Source organism: Tenrec ecaudatus, chromosome 12, assembly GCF_050624435.1.
Source record: "Tenrec ecaudatus isolate mTenEca1 chromosome 12, mTenEca1.hap1, whole genome shotgun sequence".
NCBI lineage: Eukaryota > Metazoa > Chordata > Mammalia > Afrosoricida > Tenrecidae > Tenrec > Tenrec ecaudatus.
In genome coordinates, this window is record NC_134541.1 from 50,391,929 (window position 1) to 50,419,897 (window position 27,969).

The 27,969-nt window shown below is 37.9% G+C and overlaps 1 protein-coding gene and 1 pseudogene across 1 annotated transcript in view; one reads left to right on the forward strand and one right to left on the reverse strand.

Moving 5' to 3' along the window:
* DZANK1 (double zinc ribbon and ankyrin repeat domains 1) overlaps positions 1-27,969 on the reverse strand; it is a 99,701-nt gene that overhangs the window by 11,935 nt on the left and 59,797 nt on the right. The window contains exons 9-15 of the mRNA XM_075527978.1: positions 25,040-25,132; positions 19,319-19,441; positions 17,912-18,076; positions 13,656-13,863; positions 5,188-5,291; positions 2,601-2,675; positions 158-254 (exon numbers count right to left, since the gene is read on the reverse strand). Of these exons, the coding sequence (XP_075384093.1) occupies positions 158-254; positions 2,601-2,675; positions 5,188-5,291; positions 13,656-13,863; positions 17,912-18,076; positions 19,319-19,441; positions 25,040-25,132 (865 nt within the window). The remainder of the gene's footprint in view (positions 1-157; positions 255-2,600; positions 2,676-5,187; positions 5,292-13,655; positions 13,864-17,911; positions 18,077-19,318; positions 19,442-25,039; positions 25,133-27,969) is intronic.
* On the forward strand, positions 10,414-10,920 carry LOC142422216 (phospholipid phosphatase 5 pseudogene; annotated as a pseudogene).

The following is a 27,969-nucleotide window of genomic DNA, read 5'->3' on the forward strand; positions in this document are numbered from 1 at the left end:
CAGTCTCACCCTTGACTTCAGAGAAGCCAGAGGAATAAAATAGTTGGACCATCAAGATAAGTCGTTCAGCTGGTTAACTTTAAGTAATTCTGTGTTATTCTTACAAATCTGTCAATTGTTTAAAATTACTTAACAATCCCGATGGGGAGCAACTTACCCAAGCTGGACTTGCTGCCAAACAGTTCATTAGCACCCTTGGTGACACTGTTCACAAAGCAGTCACTAAAATCCACTGATTTGTGGAAATACAGGTTCTGGCCAATGAAAACAATTCAAGTACAAGTGAGGAGGCTACCGTGTCTCAGCAGAAAGAAACCTCTCCCTGTTCACCTGCTCCTCTTTTGTGAATGCTATCTTGATCTAACCAGACAGTCAAGTCTGACAGCTGGATATCCTTCCTGCCATCCTCTTCACCGCCCATGACATTTTGTCCACTTGCTTTTAAAACAGCTCTTCTTGCCTACCCAATCTATTGACCGATGAGAAGATGCCCCCTTGTCAATTATTGTTTAAGCAAAGAAGTTGAGCTGGTACAAGTTTCCATGAATTGAGCTATGGGTTTGGCTGCTAACCATTAGGTCAGCAGTCGGAACGCACCAGCCAATTTTCAGGAGCAAGAAGAATCTTTTTGTTCCCATGAAGATTTACAGCCAGAGAAACCCAGTGGGACAGTTCTATGCTGTCCTACAGGATCACTGGAAGTCATCGTTGACTCAATGGCAGTGAGTTTGGTTTGGTTTGGTAACCCTTAAGTGACTATGACACCTATAAATCATTATAATTTATTAAATTTGTACCTATAAATTGTTATAAGTATAAAATTTTACCTATATAATTTATAAAAATTTTACCAATAAAAGCTTTACAGTTTTTGCATCCTGAAAAAAAAAACAGCTCTTCAGTTGGGTCCCATCACTAAGGATTCAGCTCCTCATCTCACATGGAAGACCACTCTAACAGTTTCCCAACAAATTTCTGTCAGCCCACCTTCCATGTGGCTGCCCTGTCACCTTTGTACAATTTATAACTAACTAGTCTTCCCCTATTAGTATCTTGGACTTTGGGTAGCAAGATAGGGAGTCTCTAGGCTACAGAATCTGAATCTTGGTTTTGTCACCTTCTTGCCTTGGGAAAAGCAAGTTGTTTAACTTCACTAGTCCTTGTGTTTTTTCACTCACAGAGTGGAAATATTAAGATGTGCCTTAAAGGAATGCTTTAAGTAAAATAAAACAGGTGCTATGAGATGAGAACAGATACATGGGCTGACATGGAATTCCGTATCCACCGATGGTTCCCCAGGGTGGCATCCTGCCCAAACCCCCATGCTGCTGTCCTGTCATGAGCAACTATGTGCTACTCTCTTGACATTAAAACACACAGGTCAAGAAAGAAGATATTCTTACTGGAACAAATCCTCTCTTTCTGTTTAATCAAGAGTGTATTGTAGATGCTGTCAGTACGCTGCCTACTCCCTCTTTCCTAGTCAATGTATGCCCAATCCAAATAGTTAACTAACCCATCTAGGGACAACTTGGTGGAGTTACTCATGCTCCAGAGTTTCCTATGGATTAGGCTAAAGTTAAACATCGCTCAAAATAGATCCTCACTCATAGTACCTATCTCGTCTTGCTTTTCCCCTTCTTCCCTTATCCTGAGAGCATCTCTCTGGCCCAGGCTCTGCTCTAAACAGCATTGAGGGCTTGAACTGGCTTCAAAACATTCTCATGTGTATGATCCCACTTGATAGTCTCACTCCTATTGTTTTAGTTAGACAAGGTCCTGTATCTATTCTAATTTTATATACACTTACAACCATAGAAAGCATCGAGCCAAGGACCAATAATTGTTAGCTCCCAATTTTTCCTTGCCTTCTTTTCCCATCTTATCAAGGCACTAACCATTCTTTTGTATTCTCTGACTTCTTATCCAATAAAAAGAAACTGCATTTATCAATCAATACACAAAGGACCTATAGCAATGCCCCAGCCAGATGAGGAGAGATAAGCTACAAAGTTTGATTTATTTTATTAAAGGCAATATGGGCCAAAAGCATATATCAGCAAACATTTAATCAATCTTTCTCTGAATCAGTTGTATCACAGACATGCCATCAGAATCTGGTGAGGGCTAATAAGCCTGAGAATTTCAGGTTCTATGAAAAAACAAAAACTCACTGCCAAAAAGTCAATGTCAACTCACAGTGACCTATAGGACAGGGTAGGATTGCCCCTGTGAGTGTCCAAGACTGCAACTCTTTACAGGAGTAGAAAGTCCCATCTTTTTCTTATGGAGCAACTGATGGTTTTGAACTGTTGTCCTTGCAGTTGGCAAACCAATGCATATACACTATGCCATCAGAGCTCCTCAGGTCCTATAAGGTGGGGGACAATTTCAGTTCTTACTATATTTTTACATGTCTGAAAGCAGTACTCTTTAATATTTAGTTCAATTACTTAATTGTATAAAGTTCCTTGCCTACATTGAAGTTTTAAAACCAAAACTTCTCTTTTCTATGGATTAGACAGAGTATTTCTATAAATTGTGAGCCACAATTTAATATATTAGTCACTTCTCAAAAATATAAATTCCAAAAATCTTACCTTATTTGAAACTTTCATATAATTCAGCCTGATGCTAACTTCACAACCATCTTCATGGACAGTAGCAGAGGTAAGCTTTGGGAAAAGTATTACAGAGATTTATAACTGTGGTTGTAGGACTCATCAGCTTGAGCAGCAACCTAAAATAATCTGAGAGTTTAATGCTATTTAAATATTTAACCTAAATGAAGGTAGGAAAGAGGACAGGGGAATAAAAATTAAATAAGATAAAAAGAAAAATAGCACAATGATTATTTTTTTGAAGGGAAGACGCAAAGAATCTGTGCCCATTTTTTAAACTACCACAAATCTAAAACTGAAACCTCTTTTTCTTGTGAATGGGAATCAGACAAGGCTGTTATCTCCACTTTTGTTCAATATTGTAGGGATGTCTGAGCTAGAACTATCAGATTACAAGGAATCTAGAGTGGCAAAAGTGAAATTATCAATCTTTACAGATGATATGATTTTGTACATTCAAAATCCCAAAGATTTGGCAAAAATATTGTTGAAAACAATTGAGAGATTAGGCAACCTGCCGGGCAAGGTTAACACACAAAAATCACTCAGATTCCTGTAGTAAGAGCTCTGAAAGAGAAATCAAGAAAATAATAACCATTTACAATAGGCGCACACAAAATAACAAAGTACTTAGGAATAAACCTAACCAGAGAAGCATGAAAGTTGTACAAAGAAAACTATAAAATATTATTATAAGAAATCAAGAGGAGAAAGCATGAAAAAGAGAGAACCCAAGAGACCTATAGAAGTGGAAGAATATTCCATGGTCACGGATAAAACAAAAACAAACACCAATCTCACTGCCCTCAAGTTGATACCAACTCATAGTAACCCTATAGGACAGGGTAGAACTAGATCCCATTGGTTTCAAGGCTGTTATTGTTTATAGAAGTAGAAAGCCTCATCTTTCTCTGGGTTTTGAACTGCTGACCTTGAGGATTACAGTCCAATGCATAGTCACGATGCCACCAGGGATCCTTTTCACAAATAATAGGGCTTACCATTGTGAAAATGCCAATACTACATGAAGCAATCTACAAATAAAATACAATTCTGATCTAGATTCTAACTTTTATCTTTAAAACAATGGAATAACTAATTATTAACTTCATATGGAGAGGGAAGAAACCCAGGATAAGCAAATAACTTGTTAAGAAGAACAAAGTAGAGGGCCTCTTACTTCCCAATTTCAAAACCTATAACACAGACACTAGTTAAAATAGCCTGATATTGGTATCATGATGAATATATACACCAATATAACAGAATAGAGAACTCAGAAATAAATTCATCCACCTACAGATAACCAATCTTCAACAAAGGGACAAAAATCTTTTAAGTGGGGGGAAGAAATAATCTCTTCAACAAATGGTGTTAGCAAAATTGGACCTCTATCTCCAGAAGAATGAAACAGGACCTACCCCACAACTCCGGTACAAAAATCAAACTCATAATGGACCAAGGACCTAAATGTAGAACCCAGAGCTAAAAGGTCACCAATGAGAAAACGGACAACCTAGGGTCCAATTGCAAGGGATAGGCACCCTATTAAACATAAAGATGGAAATACACACAAAAGAAGACAAAATAGATGACTGAGACCTACTAAAACTAAGACATTTATGTCCATCAAAAGAGTAAAAAGGGTAGCCACAGATTGGGAAGCGTTTTTTGCAATGACATAATGGACAAGGGACTAATCTCTAAAATCTATTAAAAAAAAAACCTTTAACACCTCAATAAGTAAATGATAAATAACCCAATTAAAAAGTAGGGAAAGGATATTCACAAATAGTTAGCAATGACGACATCCAAATTGCCAACAAACATGAAAAAATTCTCATGATCATTAGCCATCTGGGAGATGCAAATGACAGTCAAGTTCAGAAAAACTGAAAATAACAAATACTGGAAAGGCTGTGGATAGACTGGAAACTTTATACACAAGTAGTGAGTCTGTAAACATGTTGCAACTATGGTGAAGAGACATGGCACTAACTCAAACTGGAATAGAAATCCATCTGATCTAGCAATATTTATGCTGGGTACATATGCTAAAGAACTAAGAGACATAACACGAACAAGCACATGTACATCTGTGTTCATTGCAGCACTGTCCACAATAGCAAGATGAAAGCAGCCCAAATGTCCATCGGTAGAAGAACGGGTAAAGAAACTTGGGTATATACACACAATGGAGTACTAAGAACTGCAAAAAACAACAACACCAAAACCATGATGAAACCAGGAAGCAACCCATGGCATGGATGGACCAATATTCTGAGTGAAATTAGTCAATCCTGAAAGTATAACTATTGTATGAGACCAATGTTACAAGGAAGAAAAGCAAGACAAAGATTCTCATACCAAGTTGAGGAGGGCAGACACTGCTCAAGACAAGACTCAGTTTACACATTCCCATGGGGAAGAGTCATAAGGTGTGGAAAGTGGTGTAGGACGGAGCAAGAAGCAAGGGTACAATTTCAGACAAAGTCCGTGGAGTGTAACTTCAGCCTGATTGCACAGAAAAACTTTTGGCCTGTACATTTCATTTCAGAGTTCCCACCTTCCCCATCCTGGGTTCTGCAATTAAGGTCCGGAATTCAGGGTTGTTCTGAGCATAGGATCTGAGGTGAGCAGAGATGTGATCCAATTGTTTTCTCCAGTACCCTAAAGGAAAAACAGAAAGAATTTAGTCATTTGAATACGACTAGTCAACGACACATTGTGGTGTCTTGCTGACTCAAAAAATGGCACCAGTTTTCCCCATTAGCTCTAATTTTTGAGACACAGAACATATGCCATATACCACTCTTCACTTTGCTTGCCCTTAAAAAAAATCAGGATATTTTAATGTATTGCTAACTAGGCTGAGATAAAGGAAGTGCACACTGGCTTCATTCAAAGAGTTTGTTTTGTGCTAAATATTTAGGTCAAGCTATACTTCACATGGTATCCTTTGATCCAAAGATCTATTTGAACAGTGCAAATTACATGAACTTGGGGTTTTCCCCAAGTATCACTTCGCCTTTATTGGAAACTGAATAGCAGGAAGTTCCAATTTGTTATATTAAAGAGGGGCCAGAAATGAGTTACTATACAATAAATAAAGTGCCCTCATGGTGTGTAGTAGGCTATATGTTTGAATTGTTAGCCACAAGGTCAGCTGCTCGAGCCCATCGGCTGCTCTGCAAGAGAAGGATGAGATTTTCCGCTCGCATAAAGGTGCACGGCCTCAGAAACCTGCAGGAGAAGTTCCACTCTGCCCTACAGTGCCTCTAAGAGTAACTGACTGACTGGCCATTGAGTTTGGTACAATAAATAGAGATCAAATTTCTGAAACTCAAAATGGGTTTGTCAGTCTTCAGAGTCCTTTTTTAAGACTAAATCTCCCAGTAATAAGATGGCACAACTTCTCCACAGGTGCACAGAAACTCAAAAGGTAGAATTGTTCTTCAAAAGCCTAGAGTCAACCTCATCTCTGAAAAGATATAACATTGACTTTTACATATAAAAATGTGCTCTGAAAGAGGAAAATTTAGATATTTTTCCAAGAGTTTTATTGGCACATAATTTACATATCATAAAATTCAACAGTTCAAACATATCAAGAAAAATTGTATAATCATTATCACATCCATTTTAGAACATTCTCTCCGACCCCATGGTTGAATCGCCTTTAAAAATGAGTAGTGCCTGGTTTTAATACACTGGATTATAGGTGTAATACCACTAATATGAATGTGAAAAGCATATATAGTTAGATAATACTCCTTGTATATCCCAATAAATCTTAATGAACTAGCAAAAATACATAAATAAAAAGGAAAAAATTAGTTGTGCAAGAAAATGTAGATCTTAAAAATATTTATGAAAATTACTATGAAGTTTTACATTTTCAACATTCTAAAATGCCCTTAAACTTTCCATGTATGTGCCTTTTTTTTCTTTTCCAGTCTTCTCAAGCTGTGTTATGACTCAGCAGTATCCAACTTGCAGTCTGTATATATCACATAGCATACTACACCAAAAGGAAAACCCCGCTGCCATCTAATAGATCTAACTCATAGTGACCCTATAGGACAGAGAAGAATTGCTCCTTTGGGTTTCCAAACTTTAAAATATGGCAGGGTAACTGGTACATTTGAATCACTGATCTTATGATGGAGAGCTCAACACATAACGAACTAGCCAGCACAGGTCCATATACAGTTTCCCTTTAAAGGCCCTTAAAATCTACTTCTTTTTCAAATATTTCTTACTTTTTTCTTATCCTGTAATTTGTGAGTCTTAAATCTTCTCACATTTAGAACTGGGATGATTAATGAATAAATTAGTACAACTTTAATAGTTAAAATTATAGTGGAAAACCCTATCTAACTAGAGCTGATGCACTCTATCCAGTGTAATTTTTTGAATCAGCATCCCAAATAACCCAGACACAGTCCTAAAAAGGAAGATAAGAAAAAAATATATTTAATAATTTATAATTCTTCTTTAGCTAAAAAATGATATCATGGAACATGCATTCTCAGTGATTAGTTTTCATTGTCAAGCTTTGTGATGGCTTTACTTCCAGAACCTCATCTACATACTAGGCCAAGTTTCATTGTTACAGGCTTTTTGTATACATAATTAATTACATAATAGAATTCTTGGGTGGTGTAACTGGATAAGGCCTCAATTACTAACCAAAAGGTATGTGGTTCAAACCCAGCCAGGGCCTAGTCAGAAGGCAAGCCTGGTGATCTGCTTCTGAAAAGTCACAACCTACGAAGCTCTGTGGAACACAGTTTTGCTCTATATACATGAGCTTGTCATGAGTCAGAAATGATTCAAAAAGGACAAAGTTTTATTGCCCCACATGAAGTCTTTTTTCCCCTTTTAAACCATATTGAGATAAAATTTAGATAATAAAATATAGAGATTGAGGTTTGGCAAATGTTCATACTTATGTAAGTTCAATGTCAATCGACAGAGAGAACATTTCCATTACTCTACAAGTCCCCTTGGGCTCCTAAGCAGTCCACTCAGGGCTTTCCACACATCTGAATTAGTTGCCACCTTTTAAAACTAAGAGTCTCCTCATGGTGACTGAAGGTGGCTCTGTGCTTTGGTTGCTTGAAGAGGAACTTCTTGGTGGGAATATTTTCTGGCCAACGTGACCCTAAGTTTTTCTTCAAGATGCTTTCAACTTCATTCCTTCTCTGAATATAATCTTCCTCAGACTGAGAGCTGTTCTTTTCCCCAAGGTTGTGGGCATGTGTCTCAGAAACTCTATTTGTATCTTGTGGCGTCTGGGAGTGTGAAGGGCTGTTACACTGGGGCTGATCCGTCTGGACTCATGCTGGGTGTCCAGCAGTATTTTCTCCATATGACCATTACACAGACACCAAGACAGGGACACTGCCCTATATTCATTCAGTAGCATAGACATCTTCTGCTTCTTTTAAGTGGACGTACGCTACTCTCAAAGACAGGAAATCACTGTATCAACTAGAGCGTCCTGCCACTTCATACACACCGAACTGGACTCTCCCACCAACTATGACGTCACCATCTTGGAAAATGAGTTTTCCTTCATAATGCAATTGTGATCCACTTCCAACATCATTCTTTAAAAAGATGGAAAACAAACCACCAACTTTTTGTGGTAAGGAAATAGACCCTGGATAAGCAAAGCAGTACTAAAGATCAACAAAAAGGTAAGAAGCTTCTCAAATTTTGTCATCTCAAAACCTGCTGCACAGACATGAGAGTCAAAATAGCCTGGTATAGTGACAGATATATAGATTAATGGAACAGAACTGAGAACCCAGAAATAAATCTGTCCACTTACAGTCAGCTGAGCTTTGCAAAAGGGCCTAAACAAGTTATATTAGGAAGAGATCATTTCTTTAACAGATGTGCTGGCAAAACTGAATAGGAATTTAAAAAATATGAAACAGGACCCATATCTCACACCATACCCAAAAAACAACCTCAAGATAGTCCACAGACCTCAATGCAAAACCTATATCTATAAATCTCATAAATGAAAACATAGGGACAAACAGTGGTCAAAATATATGGCATAAATATACCATCAAACATAATTTAAAATATACACAGAAAACAAAATAGATGACTATTGCAGTTGTTAATGCCATTGAGTCAGTTCCAACACATAGTAACTTTATGTACAACAGAACAAAACACTACCTGGTCCCACACCATCCTCACAATTGTTCTTATGTGTGATCCGATTGTTGCAGCCACTGTGTCAATCCATCTAATTGTGGGCCTTCCTCTTTTTAACTGTCCCTCTACCTTACCAAGAATGATGTCCTTCTCCAGGGATTGGTCTCTCCTGATAACCTGTCTAAAGTATGTAAGATGAAGTCCTGTTATCTTTGCTTCCAAAGAGCTGTCTGGCTGTACTTCTTACCAGACAGATTCTTTTTTTCTTTTGGTAATTTTTAATATTCTTCGCCAATACCATAGTTCAAATCAATCGATGTTTCTTTGGTCTTCCTTATACAATGTCCAACTTTCACATGCATATGAAGCAACTGAAAATACCAGGTCCTGGGTGAGGTATAACTTAGACCTCAAAGTACCATCCTTTAATTTCAACAATTTAAAGAGGGCCCAGATGACTGGAACTTACTAAAAATAAGACACTTCACTAAAGAGGTAAAAAGAGAACCAAGGGATGGGGAAACATTTTTTGGCAATGGCATATTGGACAAAAGACTAACCTCTAAAATTTATAGAAGCCCTCAACAGCTTTAGAAGAGACAAATAATCCAGTTTTAAAATACAGGATATAGACAGATACTTGACCAAAGAAGACATCGAGGTGGTTAACAAATGCATGAAGAAATAAATGCTCACAAAATTTAACCATTCAAAGGTATAAATCAATATAAAAAAATTAGATACCTATGACAAATAATTTATCAATTATCAAGGGCTCATGAGGGAGGAGGGAGCGGGAGGGAGGGGAAAAAAGAGGACTTGATGCAAAGGGCTTAAGTGGAGAGCAAATACTTTGAAAATGATTAGGGCAAAGCATGTACAGATGTGCTTTATACAATTGATGTATTTATATATATGGATTGTGATAAGAGTTGTATGAGTCCCTAATAAAATGTTTTTTAAAAATCAGATACCACTTCACCCTACAGTAATAGTTAAGTTAAAAAAATTAATAAAGCAAATTTTGGTGAGGGTGTAAAGGCTGGAACCTAGACACTCTGCTGGTGGGAGTATAAAGTGCAATCACTGTGGAAGTGATAGAGTGCTTCCACAAAGAGTGGGGAATAAAAATACCATATGCCCGAGCAACCTCACTACTTAGTCTAGATCCTAGAGAACTAAGAGCCACGACACAAACAGATATATGCAAAGCCTGTTCACAGAAGCAATGTTCATCATCACAAAGAGATGGAAACCACCTAAATGTCCATCAGCGGAAGAATGGATAAACATTATTACATACACAAAATGGGATAGTATGTATGCATTGCAAAGAATGAAGATGAAACTGTGAAACACCTTGTGACATTGATGGATTTGGAAGATACTGTGGCTGAGTGAAATTACTAAATCACAAAACAGTAAATATTGTATAAGGTCACTATTATAAAAACAAGAAAGGATTTTAGCATGAAAAGAAACATTCTTTGAGACAGACATGGAGGTGGCAGCAGCAGCTTGGGGGCTGCAGTGGGCTTGTGAATCACAGTTCTCAGCTTTCCTGCAGACTGAGCTGTTTGCTCCATTCCAAAGGCTTATCCTGCCACAGGAGATGTGACTTTACCAGAACCTGCATGTGGAAGCCGGGAATTCCCCAACCAAGCCAATGTTTGTCAATGCATCTCTGTCCTCTTTTACTGATCCTCTTGGCCAAAGGTCTCAAGAAAGCAGACACAACAGACAGCAAACATGTCTGCCTCACTGCCAGCCTTGCCCTGGTGTCTTTACCAAGATAATAAAACTAATAGTAGGAGGCCACTCCCAGATTTCTTTGACCGCTTTTGATACAAGCCCATCCCCACCTGACATGCACAGGGGACAGAGCCATGGTGAATAAGGGCTCCAAGAGATTCCCTAGTGGTCATTCGTCTTGTTGGCCTTTGTTTCCTTCTACCTGGCAGGGAAGCTACATTGCTTATCACCACAAGGCCGAGGGGCAACCCTAGAGGCTCTGCACCTGTCACCACTGCTTTTTGCAGTTATAACTGCCCTGTCTTGCCCTTGTGACTACAAGCAAGATGTCCACTGTCAAGATGTCCCCAGGGAATACCAAAAGTAGACTTTGGAGCCAGGGTGTGGCACCTGATCAGACTCAACCAGAAAATACTCCTAAAAATCAACAAACAGAACTTGAACTATTTACAGGTTTTTCTGCTTTTTTGTTTGTATTTGTTGTTGTTGGGGGTTTTTATGTTGCTTTGTTTTGCTCTGTCTTGTTTTTTATGCATATTATTATCTCTGCAGGTCCATCTAAATGAGCTAGGTGGGATAAACAATCTGGAGGAGAAAACAATGGGGCTAAGGGGGAGGCAGGGAAAAGGAAGTGGGTGTTAACAAACTCAGGGACAAGGGAACAACAAGTGATCCAAAATTGATGGTGAGGAGTGTGTACAAGGCCTGGTACGGTTTGATCAAGGGAATTACTGAAACACAAATGAAGGCTGAACATGATCGTAGGATAAGAGGAAAGTAAAATGAAAGAGAGATAAGAACTGAGAGGCAAAAGGGCATTTATAGAGGTCTAAATACAGGCATTTACATATGTAAATATATTTATATATTAGGATGGGGAAATAGATCACTGTGCATATATTTATAGGTTTGCTATTAAGGTAGCAGATGGACATTGTGTCTCCACTGAAGTACTCCCTCAATGCAAGAGCACCTTATTCTATTAAACTGGCATTCCATGATGCTCACCTTCCCGACATGATCACTGAAGACAAAGTGGGTGCATAAGCAAATGTGGTGAAGAAAGCTGATGGTGCTTGGCTACCAAAAGATACAGTGTCTGAGGTCTTAAAGGTTTGAAGATAAATAAGCAGCCATCTAGCTGAGAAACAACAAAGCCCACATGGAAGAAGCACACCAGCCTATTTGAAGGGATCAGGCATCAAAAAACAAAAAATCTTATCATTTTGAATGAGTGTGGAGTGGAGACCCAAAGCCCATCTGTAGGCAACTGGACATCAACTTACATAAGGGCTGTAGAGGGGAGACAAGCCAGTCAGGGTGCAGTATAGCAACGATGAAGCATATAACTTACTTCTAGTTCTGTAGTGCTTCCTCCCCACCACAATTATGATCCCAGTTCTACCTTAAAAATCCAGCTAGACCAGAGGATGTACACTGGTACAGAGAAGAGCTGGAAACACAGGGAATCCAGAACAGATAAACCCCTAAGGGCCAATAATGAGAATAGATACCAGGAGGGTAAGGAGAAGGTGGGGTAGAAAAGGGGAACCAATCACAAGGATCTACATATATCCCCCTCCCTGGGGGATGGACAACAGAAAAGTGGGTGAAGTAAGACATTGGACAGTGTAAGACATGAAAAATAATAATTTGTAAATTATCAAAGGTTCATGAGGTAGGGAGGGTTGGGGAGGGAGGGGGAAATGAGGAGCTGATTCCAAGGGCTCAAATAGAAAATGTTTTGAGAATGATGATGCCAACAAACGCACAAATGTGCTTGACACAATGGGTGCATATATGGATTGTGATAAGAGCTGTATGTGCCTTCAATAAAATGATTTTTTTTAAGTAAAGAATAAACTGAGGAGGTGCTGTCAGCCAACCAAACAGAAGACTTTGAAAAATGTTTCCAAGAATGGAATTTCAGATTTGACAAATGTATTAACTGTAACTTTAAAGGTGATAGGTTGTTTTGTAAAAAATGTAAATACATAGCTGCGGGGAGGGGGGAGGTGGCTCCGGGTTTTTTTGGGTACCCTCTTGTATATCTGAATGTAGTAGAGCATACAGGGACCAAACTTAAGAAACTCAGGTAGACATAGCCAAAGACATTGAAAGACTGGATCACTGGGTTTAAGGACTCAGGACCAAAGTCTCAAGGGACACCAAGGTCAATTGGTATAATTCACAGAGATGATTTCTGCATTACACTTGGACAAGCTCATGAACAACTAAGGTGTAACTATTGGTCTCTCCCTATAAAAGGAAAAAGAAGTGATAATTTCAAAATACATATGGAAACAATCAATCCAGTGAACTATTGGATCCTGAAAACATTAATGTACACAACCCAGAGACTAGAAGAATTATACAGTGCCTAGTTACCACTACCAACTGCTCTGAAAAGAATCACAAGGTCTTAGATAGAGTGGGAGAAAAATATGGAACAAAATTTAAAATTATGAAAATCACCAGTTTTACTGGACAGAGAGTCTCATGGGACTCACAAGATTATACCCCTTAGTCACCCCTGGCTTTTGAATTTAAATTCACTCTCATGTTAAAATGATCAGCTACTTATGACCAAAAGGGCAGGATTTATACAAAGGAAAAAATTCAGAAGATGAGAAAAGAATGGATACAGAAACACAGGGAAGAAGCGGGACAAGCGATGGTACATTGAATGAAATTAAACAAGTGTATGTGAATTGTTGAATTTAAATTCACACACATCAAAAAGTTTTGAAAAAGAACAATTAAAAAGATATAATGACACACATACATATAGAAACTGTTGAATTGGTATATGTTCTGCTGTGTATATTCTCAACAAAAAAGAAACATTTTTAAAGATATGGCAGATGACAATAATGTTAAAAGACTCATAACATTCTAGCATAATACAAAAAGTGAGTATATGCTATTAGTTTTATGATTTAGATGATGGGATTAGAGTTTTAAAATGTAGAGAACATCTATTATTCATGCACAGAAAAAATACTTAGAAAAAAAGAATAAGAAAAAAACCTTAAAGGAAGAAGAAAGTAAAAATGGCTTTGCTTTGTGTTAGATGCAAAGAAATCACATCTCTTCCATCACCTCTTCCTGGGCTGATGGCTGTGAGGAGAGGTTTATGGTCACTCATCTTCTCCTGCCTTTCTTTGTGAGACATCAGTTCCAGTTCCTTATTTGCCAGTAGCTTGCTGGATGGGTAGAATAGGCCAATAGTCTGTGTACCGACATCCTTTTGAGTCCCAGCATCAGATCTTTGCAGAAGGACATTTACGGATTGCCAGGCCGATCGAGGCTATAAGCAAGGCAGAAAACATTTTAAAAATTAATAAATATACTTTAATGAATTATTTATTTTATTCTTTGTAAACCAATGTTAATAAGATTTAGGATTCTCTTCTAGAAAATTTAGTAGTCCCAAGATCTAGAAATCATTCAATAAGGATTAAGAAGGAAATAAACTCTCAAAAATGTATGCAAAGTGTTCAGTGCATGTAATATATGAACATAAGGAACTGTCTAAATCCATGAGGGAGAAAAATGAGGATCAGCAAAAAGCTGGTTCCTATGAGGCAGAGCTTAAACACACCTCTACTCTCCAGCTTCTTCACCCTTTCTTACACAGTCAGCCCCCCACCCCCACCACTCTCTACTTCTCTTCAGGGTTCAACAATCCACTGCAATGGCCACACAAAACTCACCGATCATCCTAACAGATAGGGGTTATTAGGGAAATAAAAGGCTACAACATGGGATCAGAATCAACTTGAGAGTAACAGGAACTTGGGATCTAGATCAGGAAGCACACAGACAAAATCTGGAAGTCTCCCCATAAAGTAGGGAGTACACCCCCTCCTTCTTCAATGTACAGCAACTTTTAACACAGTTCATTAGCTACTCTTGGCCGTGAGAGCAAGCAGACCTTAGTCATACAGGTCTCCTCCAGGCTGCACACACACACATCTGTCTCTGACCTCCCTGCCAATGGTCTCCCAACTAAATATTCCATTCCGTAGCCAGTATAATAGCTTGCTCAGCTGCTCTGATTACAGCAGCAGCCACTGTCCCCAACTGCCACCAGGCCACTTCTGAGACTCTTGCTATCTTCAAGGTTAAAGCCCTTGCTTATATTATAGAAGCCTCAAGTTGTAATCACTCTTACTCCAAGCACGTCAGGTTCCCTTGGTGCCTCTGTGGGGTTGTTAGGGACAGAGCCAGGAAATTATGGGGCCTTATGCTGTATCCAGAAAAAACTTCCCTTGGGGTCTAACCAATCAGAAAAAGGAGCTAAAATCATAGAGCAGGAAACTCTGAGATGAGGGGCTTTCTGAAATTGGGGCATGTGTAGTAGGGGTCACAGGTGACCTAGAGATACATTTTGCTTTTTTAACATACTATATTAGCACACTAAATCATACACTCTCTAGAGCAGTGGTTCTCAACCTTTCTAATGCCACAACCCTTTCATACAGTTCCTTAGGTTGTGGTGACCCCCCAACCATAAAATTATTTTCGTTGCTACTTCATAACTGTCATTTTGCTACTGTTATGAATTGGGCGACCGCTGTGAAATGGTCATTTGATCCCCAGGTTGAGAACTGCTCTCTAGAGCCATGACAGATCCTAGTAAGACTAAATAAAGGGCTGAAAAGGGGAGGCAATCTAATTCTGAGAAATTCCTTCTGTTCCCAACAAAATGCTAACTATTCCTCCCCTTAGTTAACATATATTTGTTAGAATGGAATAAAAATCCTTGTTTTGTTACACCTCTGGTCTCTGTTCTGCGGAGAATGACCATTTATTTTTAGAAAGTACTTTTGCTTTGAACAAATGTTTGGCTGAGTGAATGTTGCATTTGTGTGATGCCTCATGGCTAAGTCCATGATGCTGACTTTCTATGCTTCAAATGGAGCAGAGGGGAGGCCAGGGCCATTCAAGGAGGACCACAGGGTTAGACCTTACATAAGCAAACGACTTGTCAAATTTCAAGCTATTGCTCTCCCAGAAGAATCACAACCAAACAATCCCCTCAGTGGGCGGCAATTCACTCAGTCCTATTGAGTGGTTTCACATCCCACCTTCTTGTCTACTAAACAGACCAATCTAGTCATGGTAAGTAGGCTAGACTAATCCCAGGGCAGACTATATAGCCCAGTGCCAGACAAAAGCATCAAATCATCAGGTTGTCTATAGCTTACTCAGAAAATGTCGGTTAACCTAAGAAATCCCCAGGACAAAAGTAACAAATCCACTGTGGCAGAAAATTTGGGAATCCCCACTCCACCCCAAGTTGCCTCCCTAAAGAACTAGGGGAAACGTAACATGTGTAGAGTTTAGGGGTAAAAGTATCTCCCAGTTGTTTGTTCAAAGAACCAGGATGGGGGAATCCCACTGCCATTGAGTCACTTCTGACTCATAGCTATCCAAATAGGGCGTTCTCGGGACTTTGTAAATCTTTATGGGAGCAGACGGCCTCATCTTTTCCCTCATGGCACGACTGGTGGGATTGAACCACTGACCTTGTTAACACTGTAAGTTTAAACAGTCCAACACTCACTCAACAGCACCACCAAGGCAAAGTCCACATTTCATTAGAGTGCATTTGCATGTTTTCTAAGCCATGAGAAGAAGCCTGAGAGTCTTTATATCTAGCTTGGAAAAATTAATAAAATATTAAGGAGACCGGTTAGTGCTAAGTATTGAAAATAACCTTGTGAAATTTTCTTTTAACTATACACAGTTGCTATAAGCGACAAAAGCAATCTTATATACCCGGGTACTAAAGTATACCAGGGCATGGGGAAAAGTTCTCAATATGCTACAAAAGAAGTTCACGAGTACATTCTGGTCCGTGTGTTTTCAATCTATTCTTTTTTTTTAACAGGAAATTAATTTTATTTTTAAATCTAAGAGGTCAGGCCAAATAGCGGCTTCCTCCCCTTGGCTGGCAAACTTAGTCAATCTATCGTAAACAGCATTATGCCCATTGCTTTGGAAATACAATGAAGACTTCTTCTACTGATAAACACATACTCAGATCTTTAATTTCTGTGGAAATCATTTGGGTGCTTAAACCTAAACTGATTGAGCTTACATACACATCTCATTAAAAAGTCATGTGAAAAATGTCAGAGAAAAAATAATAACAAACATCTTACAAAACATATCTGACCCCAAAATAATACTGCCTTGCAGCTTTGCTGGTCAGATCTTTTCACCCTAAATTCCTAATCAACTTTGCAGCCTAGTTAAACATGTTTCTTCTAACTTGAAGAGAGCAGCGAATAACAAAACCATTATTCTGTGACTTAATAAAAAAGACAATGGGCTCCCGTCATTTATATTTGGTTGGTACAGATGAACACCCATTTTCTAGTTGATTCCAACTCATCGTGACCTTACAACAGGACAGAGAGCTTCCTTCACAGGGTTGTATATGTTTATGGAAGCAGACTACCTCATTATCCTGCAGTGCTTGATGGATTCAAAACATCGACTTCTTAGTTAACAGACTGACATTTAATCCACAACACCACATAGCTCCTTGCAAGTGATGGAGGGCCAAATTTTTAGCAGTGAAGCCAGACTGCCTAGTAAACTGGTATCAGCTGATCTTAGTAAAAGGAGCCAGAAGGACTCAATTGACCATTTTCAGATTAGCCAATTGTTGAACGTCTTCTAAGTTTCATTGTAACTAACTCACTTGGAACCCATTTTTTTTTAATTCAGGATGATTTCCCGAAATGCATATAGAGTAATTGCTGGGAATAAACCATATGTTTCAATTTCTTTTGAGTTTTTATTTTGTTTTGCCCAAACAAATATTTAAATGTCTGGCTTTCTTTCATATGGGAGCCCCAAACCTGGGATGATAAAGTATATAAATTCAGGGTGATATTCCCTTCCAGGGCACTGTTTTTTTAAATCATTTTATTGGGGGCTCATACAGCTCTTATCACAATCCATACATACATCCACTGTATCAAGCACATTTGTACATTTGTTGCCATCATCATTTTCAAAACATTTTCTTTCTGCTTGAGCCCTTGGTATCAGTTCCTCATTGTTTGCCCTCTCTCCCCATTCCCCCCTTCCTCATGAACCCTTGATAATTTATAAATTATTATTATTTTTTCATGTCTTACACTGCCCGACATCTCCCTTCACCCATTTTTCTGTAGTCCGTCCCCCAGGGAGGAAGTTATATGTAGTTCCTTGTAATCGGTTCCCCCTTTCTACCCCACCCTTCCAGTATCTGGTGATTCTCTGTCCTGGATTCCCTGTGTTTCCAGTTCCTATCTGTACCAGCAGGGCACTAGTTTTCACTAGGGTAGAGACCTCACCTTAGAGGAAGGGCAGGGTCCTCCAGTAGTTGAAGCCAGGCTATTTTCCAAGCTTAGTCTTCCCAAGGATTCCACATAAATACCACAGGAGCCACAAAATCGAGCAGATGGAGAATTACTAGCTCCACATTTAGGGCAAATAGAGCAGCACGCAGAAATGCCAGGCTAGAATATAGGAAATATATGAATAATATTAATATATCCCCATATAATTGTATTTTTCTCATACCCTACAAGGGGCTTCAAAAATTTCATGGAAAGGTTCTATCTTTTAATTCTCTTTTTCCATAATCTTTTTGAAGTTCCTTCATACAGTCTTTAGTTGTAAATATAACATGCTCATACATTCTGACATAGCCAATCCAACTTCTAGAAATTACATATGGGCAAGTACACAAAGAAGTATGGATATATTTAAAATCATTCTATGCACTCATTTAATGCAAGATTTTTATCCCAGAAAAAACCCTAAATTTCCAGAAATAGAGAATGATGTAGGTATGTCATAGCACATCCAGGCAATGGAACATTATAAAGTCTGTAGGTAGTTTTTAAACAAAATATTGATTGATAAAAATAATTGGATCAGTGTTCCTATTAAGTTCCCAGTTTACTTACAAATGTATTGATTACCTGAAAGACCCCCACAAAGACCACATAAGAGTGATTATTTCTGGGAAGAGAAATGCGGAACTGGGATGTGAAGGACTAACCCTTCACTGTACACCAGCGGTTCTCAACCTGTGGGTCGTGGCCTCTTTGGAATTCAAACAACCCTTTCACAGGGGTTGCTGATTCATAACAGTAGCAAAATTACAGTTATGAAGTAACAACAAAATAATTTTATGGTTGGGGGTCACCACACCACGAGGAACTGTATTAAAGGGTCGTAGCATTAGAAAAGTTGAGAACCACTGCTGTAGACCCTTTTGTATTCTTTGTATGAAATTTTCTTAGATGAATAAATACTTTTTAAAAAGTTGTGAGAGCCCCAATAAAATGATTTATTTAAAAAAAGAAAAGAAAATGTAATGAGAATGATGAGGGCAATGAATGTACAAATGTGCTTTACACAATTGATGTATGTATGGATTGTGATTTGAGTTGTATGAGGCCCTAATGATTAAAAAAAAATACTTTAAAAAAAAAAATAAGTATGCAACCAGTTCTTAAAAGAAGAAATGCCAACACTGAAGGAATGGGTAAAAAGGTTCAACTTGGAAGAAATGCAAATCAGAAGTTATGACAGATCATTCTCAAAGAAAATTCACTATCTTCATAACCTTAGGTAAATAAGTGTCACTACCAAAGTCTCGGAAACTTCAAGGCCACAGGAGAGGGTCTGGATTGCTCTAGGATAGTAGTCAGATGCTCAGGACCAAAGAAGATCAGGTGTAAAACACTCACCTTGGTTTCACACCAGTCGCAGAAGTAAGCCTCCTGGTGGTTTGGCCTTCCACATTTGGAACAAGAAAAGTTTTGTGCTTTCTGCGTAAATGGTAGACGGGACTTACCTCCACTGCATGCCAACTGGGGAACAAAATAATATTTACAAGCAAGATCAATATTCTATTCTCCAATCCCCCTTCAAATCCCAAAAGAACAAAACGCCAAGTAAATGAAAGCCCCAGGAATATAGTTTTTTGCCTAAAGGAGTGAAAGTATGTTGGACTTCACCAATTAATAAATGTGTCCCAGGAACACGTATTCCTTTGCAGAAACTCAATGAAATGAGTGCCCCACATATCCTGATAGTCCTCAGTGTCTTTAATAGCAAAATTAGCAAGTCCAGTGTTGCTTTATTAAACAAATATTAGTAAATAAAGATGTGGAGAGCTGAATTCCTAAGATTTTCCAATTGACGTTTATTTTTCTATCCCAGGATGTTCTAATATTTTTTTCCTATCTCTAAAACTGGGATGAACTGATGAAAATGATTGATGCATAATTCCCACCCCACAGGAATGAACAACAGAAATGAGGGTAAAGATATGAAAACAGTAATAATTTAAAATTTATCAAAGGGTCATGAGGGGGATGGGAGGGAAAAAGAAGCACTAATACCAAGGGCTCATTTAGAAAATAAATGTTTAGAAAATGATGATGGCAAAATATGTACAAATATGCTTGATATAAATGATGTAAGGAATGTTATGAGCTGTAAGAGCCACCAATAAAATGATTTTTAAAAATAAATAGATAAATAAAATTGTGATGATAGTAAGTTTCCTGTTTACTTCAGGACTCTTGTCTAAAACATCTATCTAAAGAGGCCACATTAGCCCCCAACACACACACACACACACACACACACACACACACACGAAAAAAGAACATGATTTGATAACACTTACCCTTACCCTATTTCTATGCAACTAGAAGGATACCCCTAGGAGTCAATGAATGGTAAAATCATTTGCAAAATTTGCTTCAGATGTTGCATTTTAATTTAGTCCATCACTTAACTACAGTTTCTGATGTAGACCCCTAGATATAAATCTTCAGGTCTTTCATTTAAATGAATCTACTGCTTATGTAGGTTTTTTTTGATACATTGCTTTCTAGAAAGAAATGTTATTTTACTCCATTGATATTAATGGTGCTAAACAAAACAAAGATATTCATTAGGCCATAAATTCTGAGCACCCCATTTGTGGGAAGCAATAGATGATAATCCACCACTTGTCTGTCAGTTTATTTTACTGTGGTGGCTAGCATGTTGCTGTGATCCTGGAAACTATTAATTGCAATCAAGTTGATGTTGACTTTATACTGACCCTCTAGGGCAGGGCAGAACTGCCCCTGTGAGTTTCTGAGATTGTTAACTCTTTTTTTAATTCAAGTGAATCCAAGTTTAATTTAGAGCAACTGCACACTAAAGGCAAGATTAATAAAGCAATTATGGCAGGCTCAAATGAAAGGGAAAGTTGGCAATTTTAATACAATTGTGTTATGTTCATTTAAATTTTCATATAAGATTAGTTGCTTTAAAAAATATAGTACATTTATTTATCTATTTTACTTTATATTCCTGGCTTGTTTGGTTAAGATTAGTTTTGAATGAGGTACAATAGGTATTAATTTTTAAAATAGCATAATACTTACCTAAAGTTCTTATTAACTCAAAGAGAAATACCATAATATTATATATACAGGTAGTTTTTATCATCTACTATGAAAGTTCTAATTATAACAAAGCACAACAAGATTATTAAAAAATTGCAATTCACTTGTCCATCTTTAAATTCTTCATAATCTTTCTTTGACAAACAGATCCATACAAAGATGAATTCAGCAGAAGGTAAGATTCATCCTGAATAATGGGAATTTTCACTAGATAATTGTAGAGAATTCAGTCTGTTTATATTTTTCATTTTCTTCAAGCATTCTAGAAATGAATTTATAGACTCCAGTCCAGACTAAAACCTCTTATTTTTCTTCTTAATTTTTTGGGGAAGCTTCATTCAAAGGTATAGAAAAATCATAGTTTCAATATGGATTACACATGCACTGGTGCTGATCTGGGCTGGCTGTGTGCCCTTGATGCTCTCAGCGGCAGGAGAGTGTTAACTATTATTATTATTAATAATTGGGAGTTAATACATTTATCATATCATACCATGTTCAATCATGTCAAGCAGAATTGTATAATTGCTACCACAATCAGTTTCCAAACATTTTTCTTCCTGGACTCCTTAACATTATCTCCCTTTTATACACCACCCTTGTATCCCCCATGCCTTATTCTACTTGCTGTCCCTATAGGGTCATCAATCCTGGGTTTCATATACCAAAACACAGAAAAACATGTAACAGCAGCTTGTGGTCTCCAACTGCTGACTTTGAGGTAAGCAGCCCAGTGCTTTAACCCATGCTACCAGGGCCCCTGGTTAAATACCAACAGGGTCACCCACAGTGAACAGGTCTCAGCTAAAGATTGATATTCTAGCATTAGTGAGCTGAAATGGACTGAAATAGGCTATTTTTATTCAGACAGTCATATGGTTTACAATGCTGTGAATGATAAATTCAAGAGAGATGGTATTCCATTCATCCTCAAAGAGGGCATTTCAAGATCTATCTTGAAGTACAATGCTGACTGTAATAGGATTATATCTATCCACAACTATTATTCAAATGTACGCACCAAGCACTAAAGCTAGTGATGCAGAAATCGAAAAATTCTACCAATGTATTCAGTCTGAAATTGATTTAAAAATGCATTCAAGATGCAGTTATTAAAAAAAGAAAAAAATGCAGTCATCAGTAATTTGGAATGTAAAAGTTGGAAACAAAGGAAGAAACAGTAGTTGGAAAATATGGCATTGATGATAGAAAGTTGGAGATCTCATGACAGAATTTTGCAAGACCAACAACTTCTTCATCACAAATATATTTGCTCAGTAACACAGATGGCGAGTACACAGGTGGACTTCTGCAGGTGGAATACACAGAAATAAAATGGACTACACCTGTGGGAAGAGACGATCGTGAAAATCAGCAGCTAAAACCAGGCCAGGGACTGACTGTAGAAGGGCTGTCAGAAGAGACTCGTAAACTTGCTCTTAATTATAGAGAAGCTAAGGCCAATGGAAGAAATGATCAACTCAAAAAGCTAAACAGAAAATTTCAAAGGACAGCTGCAAAAGACAAAATAGTAGAATGAAATATACAAAGACCTACAGATGGTCAACCAGAAAGGATAAACACACTCAGCATATCTTATATTGAAAGAACTTAAGAAAAATTCAAGCCTTGCGTTGCAATATAGAATAATACCATTAATATCATATGCAAGTAAAATTTTTCTGGAGATCATCCAAAAAAGCTTGTAGCAGTATATTGACAGGAAGCTGCCAAGGTTCAGGCTGGATTTAAAAGAGGTTCTGGAACAAGGGATGTAATTGCTGAAGTCAGATGGATTTAGGTTGAAAGCAGAGTACCAAGAAGATGTTTTCCTGTGCACAGGTATTTGACTGTGTGGATCGTAACCCACTGTGGATAGCCTTGAGAGGAATGTGAATTCCAGAACCGACACGGCTACTGCAACGGTGTGCTCAAACGTGCGGACAACTGTGAGGGTGGCACGGCGGCTTTCTGTGGTGCATAGGGTGGCTTTGAGTCAGCAAGGGCCGGACAGTTCCTAACACAACAAAAACAAACCTCTGTGAAAACTGAAAATCTCTTTGAAGATTAAGTCCTTCACTGAATTCCTTCTGATCATTAACCCAGGCAGTAGCAAATTTTGCCCTCATGTAGAGTGCATTAGAAAGTGGATTTTTGTAAAAAAAGAAAAGAGGAGAAAAAAAAGAAAATGATTAGGGCAAAGAATGTACAGATGTGCTTTATACAATTGATGTATGTATATGTATGGACTGTGATAAGAGTTGTATGAGCCCCTAATAAATTGTTTTTTAAAAATAAATTAAAAAAGAAAGTGGATTTTTTCCCACCCTAATCCAGCCAGTTCAGGGAGCAGCAGTCTCTTAATGGCTTGCCTGGGTGTGCCCTTGCGCGACAGTACTGGGGGTCACACAGTCACAAATTGTGCCCTCTTAGTCGTGCCCCGACTGCCTTCATTGAAAAGTCCTGGACCAATCTTGTAAACTTCTATCTAATATAATCCAATGGCCTTATTGTTGCTTCTGTAGTCCCACCTCTAACTGTGATGTATTGGTCTGCCACCAATCATAAATTTGTAATAGTTTGCTTTGGTCCATGCCTTGTTTAACTAGTGTCTTAACTGTGTGACCTCATGCTAATGGTCTCATTCATCCAAATGATGTCTATGTCTTTATGCTGTCATCTCTTTTAAGAGTTAATAAATGTTGTCCTTATATTTGGCTGAATAATCCCAAATTAGATAAGACAGGAAACTAAGGTTACATTATGTTTAAATAAGCACTAATCAGAATAAGCATGGAAAAGTTTACATAGAGTACAAATTGTGTAAACCAATGATAAAAAGCAAGTCCTTAAGGGGAGTAGGAGACAAGTGCCACACCACACACAGGGCACTATCAATCTGATTAACATCTGATTGCTGACCGGAGGCTATGCGGGCAAGAAATGAGTGACACATTTTTGAAGTTATTCATGAAAAGAAAGGAACTATCAACCTATAATTATGTTTCCATCAAAAATATTCCTTGAGAATGAAGATGAAACTGTTTATAGATGGAAGAAAGCCGACATAATTCAGTGCAAGCAAATCTGCACTGTTAGAATAGTGCAAGGGGAGTCCTTCTGTATATGAAGAGAAAAAAGCAAAGGAAACTCAGATTCTTGGAAAACTATGATTTGGACAGGATAAAGGCAAATGAGTGGCTATCCTTTCCCTTATTTCCTTTTCAATGCTTTCTAAACCACATAAATATCTAAAGCAGACATTAGAAACCTGTCTTGTAGAGTTTATACTGTATGTATTTACATATAATACATATAACAACTACAACATTAAACATGAGGAAGAAGGTTCTGAATCTATATAATTGCAAGATTTCTATACTTTCCAGATATGGTAAAAGTTAAAGATATATATTATAATCACTAGGGCAACAGTAAAAATAATCCAAAAATGGGAGGTTGGGGAAAATGGGTAACTAATAAGAATGAATAATAACAAAAATGAAGAAAATTTTCTAAAATTGATTATAGTGATGACTGCACAACTCTTAATATTTTCAAAACATTGAACTGTATGGTAGATAAATTATGTCAATAAAATTTATCTAAATTAAAATATAATGTACAGCTAAAATCGAATAGCATGAAATTTAGAAACTTGCAGTAGACTTATATGAAAATTCCTAAACAAAATTGTACGATATTGTCACATTGATTGAATATCCTTGAGGAAATGACTTGGAAAACATTTTGCATCCATAAATAAAGTCCTCTCCACATACACAATATTGTTTACAGTTAACCATGGCTAGTTTGTCTATCATCACCCTCAGACTTTCTCACCCCAAATTCGATTTCTTTCTCCTGAGGAGCATCAGGTGGATTAAAACTGATAACTCTGTGGTTAGCAGTTCAATTTACAGTCCACCACTATGCCACCAGGACTCTTACTGAATATGTAGCATCCATCAAATAAGGGGTTGGCATAGCCAGTCAACCTACCTTTTGTGATGAAGGCAGGCCCCCGTCACAGGTCACACAGTAACTCAGGTGACCAGGGTTCCCTGTACCACAGGTGGGGCAGATTACCTTCTCCTGGAAAACAAGATAATTAGAAGCTCACGATCTTCTGATAAAACAGCCTTGCAAAGATACTATCAAGCAATCTTTTCACTAATCAGCCAGCAACAACAACAAAATCCCAATTCACTGCCATTGAGTTGATTCTGACTAACAACTACCCTATGGTACAGAGTAGAACTGCCCCATAAACTTTCCAAGGTTGGAAGTCATTACGGAAGTGGACTGCCATGAAGTAATTGACAGCTTTGAACTCCTAACTTTTGGTTACCAGCTGCACACTTCAACCACTACAACACCAGGGCTCAGAGATCCTGAAATACTGGATTGATTACAACATGCATAGTGTCTAAGAAATGGACATAGCTTTTAAAAGAAATAAAAATTAAAATTAAAAACCTGAAAAAGAATATTCATTTCATCCTAGAAAGGTAAATTGAAACATTTACACTTAGCACGTATAAGGCTTTATTTATTTATTTATTTATAATGTGGAAAACTTCACCATCTAGGCTGTTTCATGGTTTGAAGAATACGTAGAACAGTGCAAGACCAGCAGCAATCTGTGCATTTCCTAGTTCTTGGACTGGAATTTAACTCCATAGAGCTTTATGTTAAACATGAAATTATGTTTCCTCTATAGCTTCTCACTTCAAAATGAAAGGAGTGCAAAGATTCCCTTATAAAATTTTCTTAGAAAGCTAATTATCAGCTTACCCTTCCATCCAACAATATCTATTAAGTATTTACTTAAGTGAAATTTAAAATGGCTAAATAGTCTAACAGAGCTAAGTTATCAGACGGACTGCTCCTGTCTATTTAAGTTGCTAAGGAGCCCTGATGGGTAGTAGTTAAGACTGCTAGCTGTTTGTTTGAACCCATTACCTGCTCGTTGGAAGAAAGATGTGACTATCTGCTTCTGTAAAGATTAAACTCAAAAACAAACAAAAGATTAAACTTACACTAACTGCCCTAGAGTTAATTCCACTCGTTGCAACATTATAGGACAGGGTACAACTATCTCATGGGTTTTTTTGAGACTGTGACTCTTTACAGAAGTAGAAAGTCTCTTCTTTCTCCCATGGAGTGACTGGTGGTTTCAAACTGCTGACCTTGTGGGGAGCAGCCCAACACATAATCCACTAAACCACCAGGGCTCCTTCTATAAAGATTATAGCTTTGGAAAACCCTGTGAGGCAGTTCTAATCTGTCCTACAGAGTCACTATCATTCAGAATGGCCTCAACAGTAATAGGTTTGTGTTTTGTACTTAGTTACTGGATGATTCTGTTAGTATAAAGACACTATATTTTTTTATTATCAGATCACTAATGTTCAAATGGTCCTTTCCAGTCTAGGAACCATGTTGTCTAGGTGAAACTAATATACTGAATTCGGAATTTGTTTCAGGTAAACAGGCAGATCAAAAACTAACTATCTTGCTCCTAGGATTTAGTCCAGTGTCATTAGTAACCCCGTGAAGTGTTCAGCCTTTGAAAGTCTGGTCTTCCTTATACCACAGAGGCAATTTAAGAAATGCACTTCTGACCCGAGAACACTCCCAATGTGTAGAAGTGGTCTAACAATGGCAGAGAATCACAGTCTTGCCTTCTACGTTTCCTGACCTTCACTGGTTTCAGGATTTCTCCAAGTTGTTTCAAGGCTCAGCATATATATTTGCCATTGCCAGGGTATGTCTGTGAGATTTCAGGCTGCCATATTCCTAAAGAAGTTTCCTTAGGGAAAAAATCTGGTGAAAATGTCTTATTTTCGTGTTTAAAACTACTAAGATAAAAAATAATAACTTGGCAAAAGCTTGTGGCAGGAAATAATCTAGAAAGAGTAGTTCGTCCTGCACCATCTCACAATTACTTCTCTGCTTGAGCCCATTGTTGCAGCCACTGCGTCAATCCATAGCATACATCTTTTTCGCTGTTCCTCTACTAAACATGATGTTCTTCTAAGGGACTAGCCTCTCCTGACATTATGTCCAAAGTACGTAAGACAAAGTCTTGCTATCCTTGCCTCTAAGCAGACAATAAACCAGCTAAAACAGCTTATTTACCAAGTCCAACAGCTTGCTCAGCAAGACTTACTTCAAGACTCTCAATTCCAAACTAGTATGTCATAATTCAACCCAATCCTAACTCTGTCCAATCCCTACCTTGCAAGATTTGCTTTAATGTTGGTCTGTCTCATAAATAGTTTAAGTAGGATTTTCTAGTAGTATTTAGATATTTGGATAGTTTGTAACAGTTTCATCTAGAGCAGATGGCTGATCCAGAGTTAGAATATATTTATATCACATTCTACTGCACACACATGTACATGGGTGTTTCTTTTTAAAAAATTATTCATTTATTTAAAATCATTTTATTGGGGATTTGTACAACTCTTATCACAATCCATCCATACATCCATTGGGTCAAACACATTTGTTGCCATCATCTGTCTCAACACATTTTCTTTCTACTTGAACCCTTGGTATCAGCTCCGCATTTTCCCCCTCCCTCCCTGCCCCCTACCTCATGAACCCTTGATAATTTATAAATTATTTTGTCATATCTTACACTGTCCAACGTCTCCCCTCACCCACTTTTCTGTTGTCTGCCCCCCAGGGAGGAGGTTATATGTAGATCCTTGTGATCGGTTACCCCTTTCTACCCCACCTACCCCTAACCCCTTCTGGTATCACTACTCTCATTATTGGTCCTGGGGGTTAATCTGTCCTGGATTCCCTGTGTTTCTAGTTCTTATCTGTACCCGTGTACATCCTCTGATCTAGCCAGATTTGTAAGGTAGAATTGGGATCATGATAGTGGACAGGGGCCGAGGGGGTGGGAAGAAGCATTA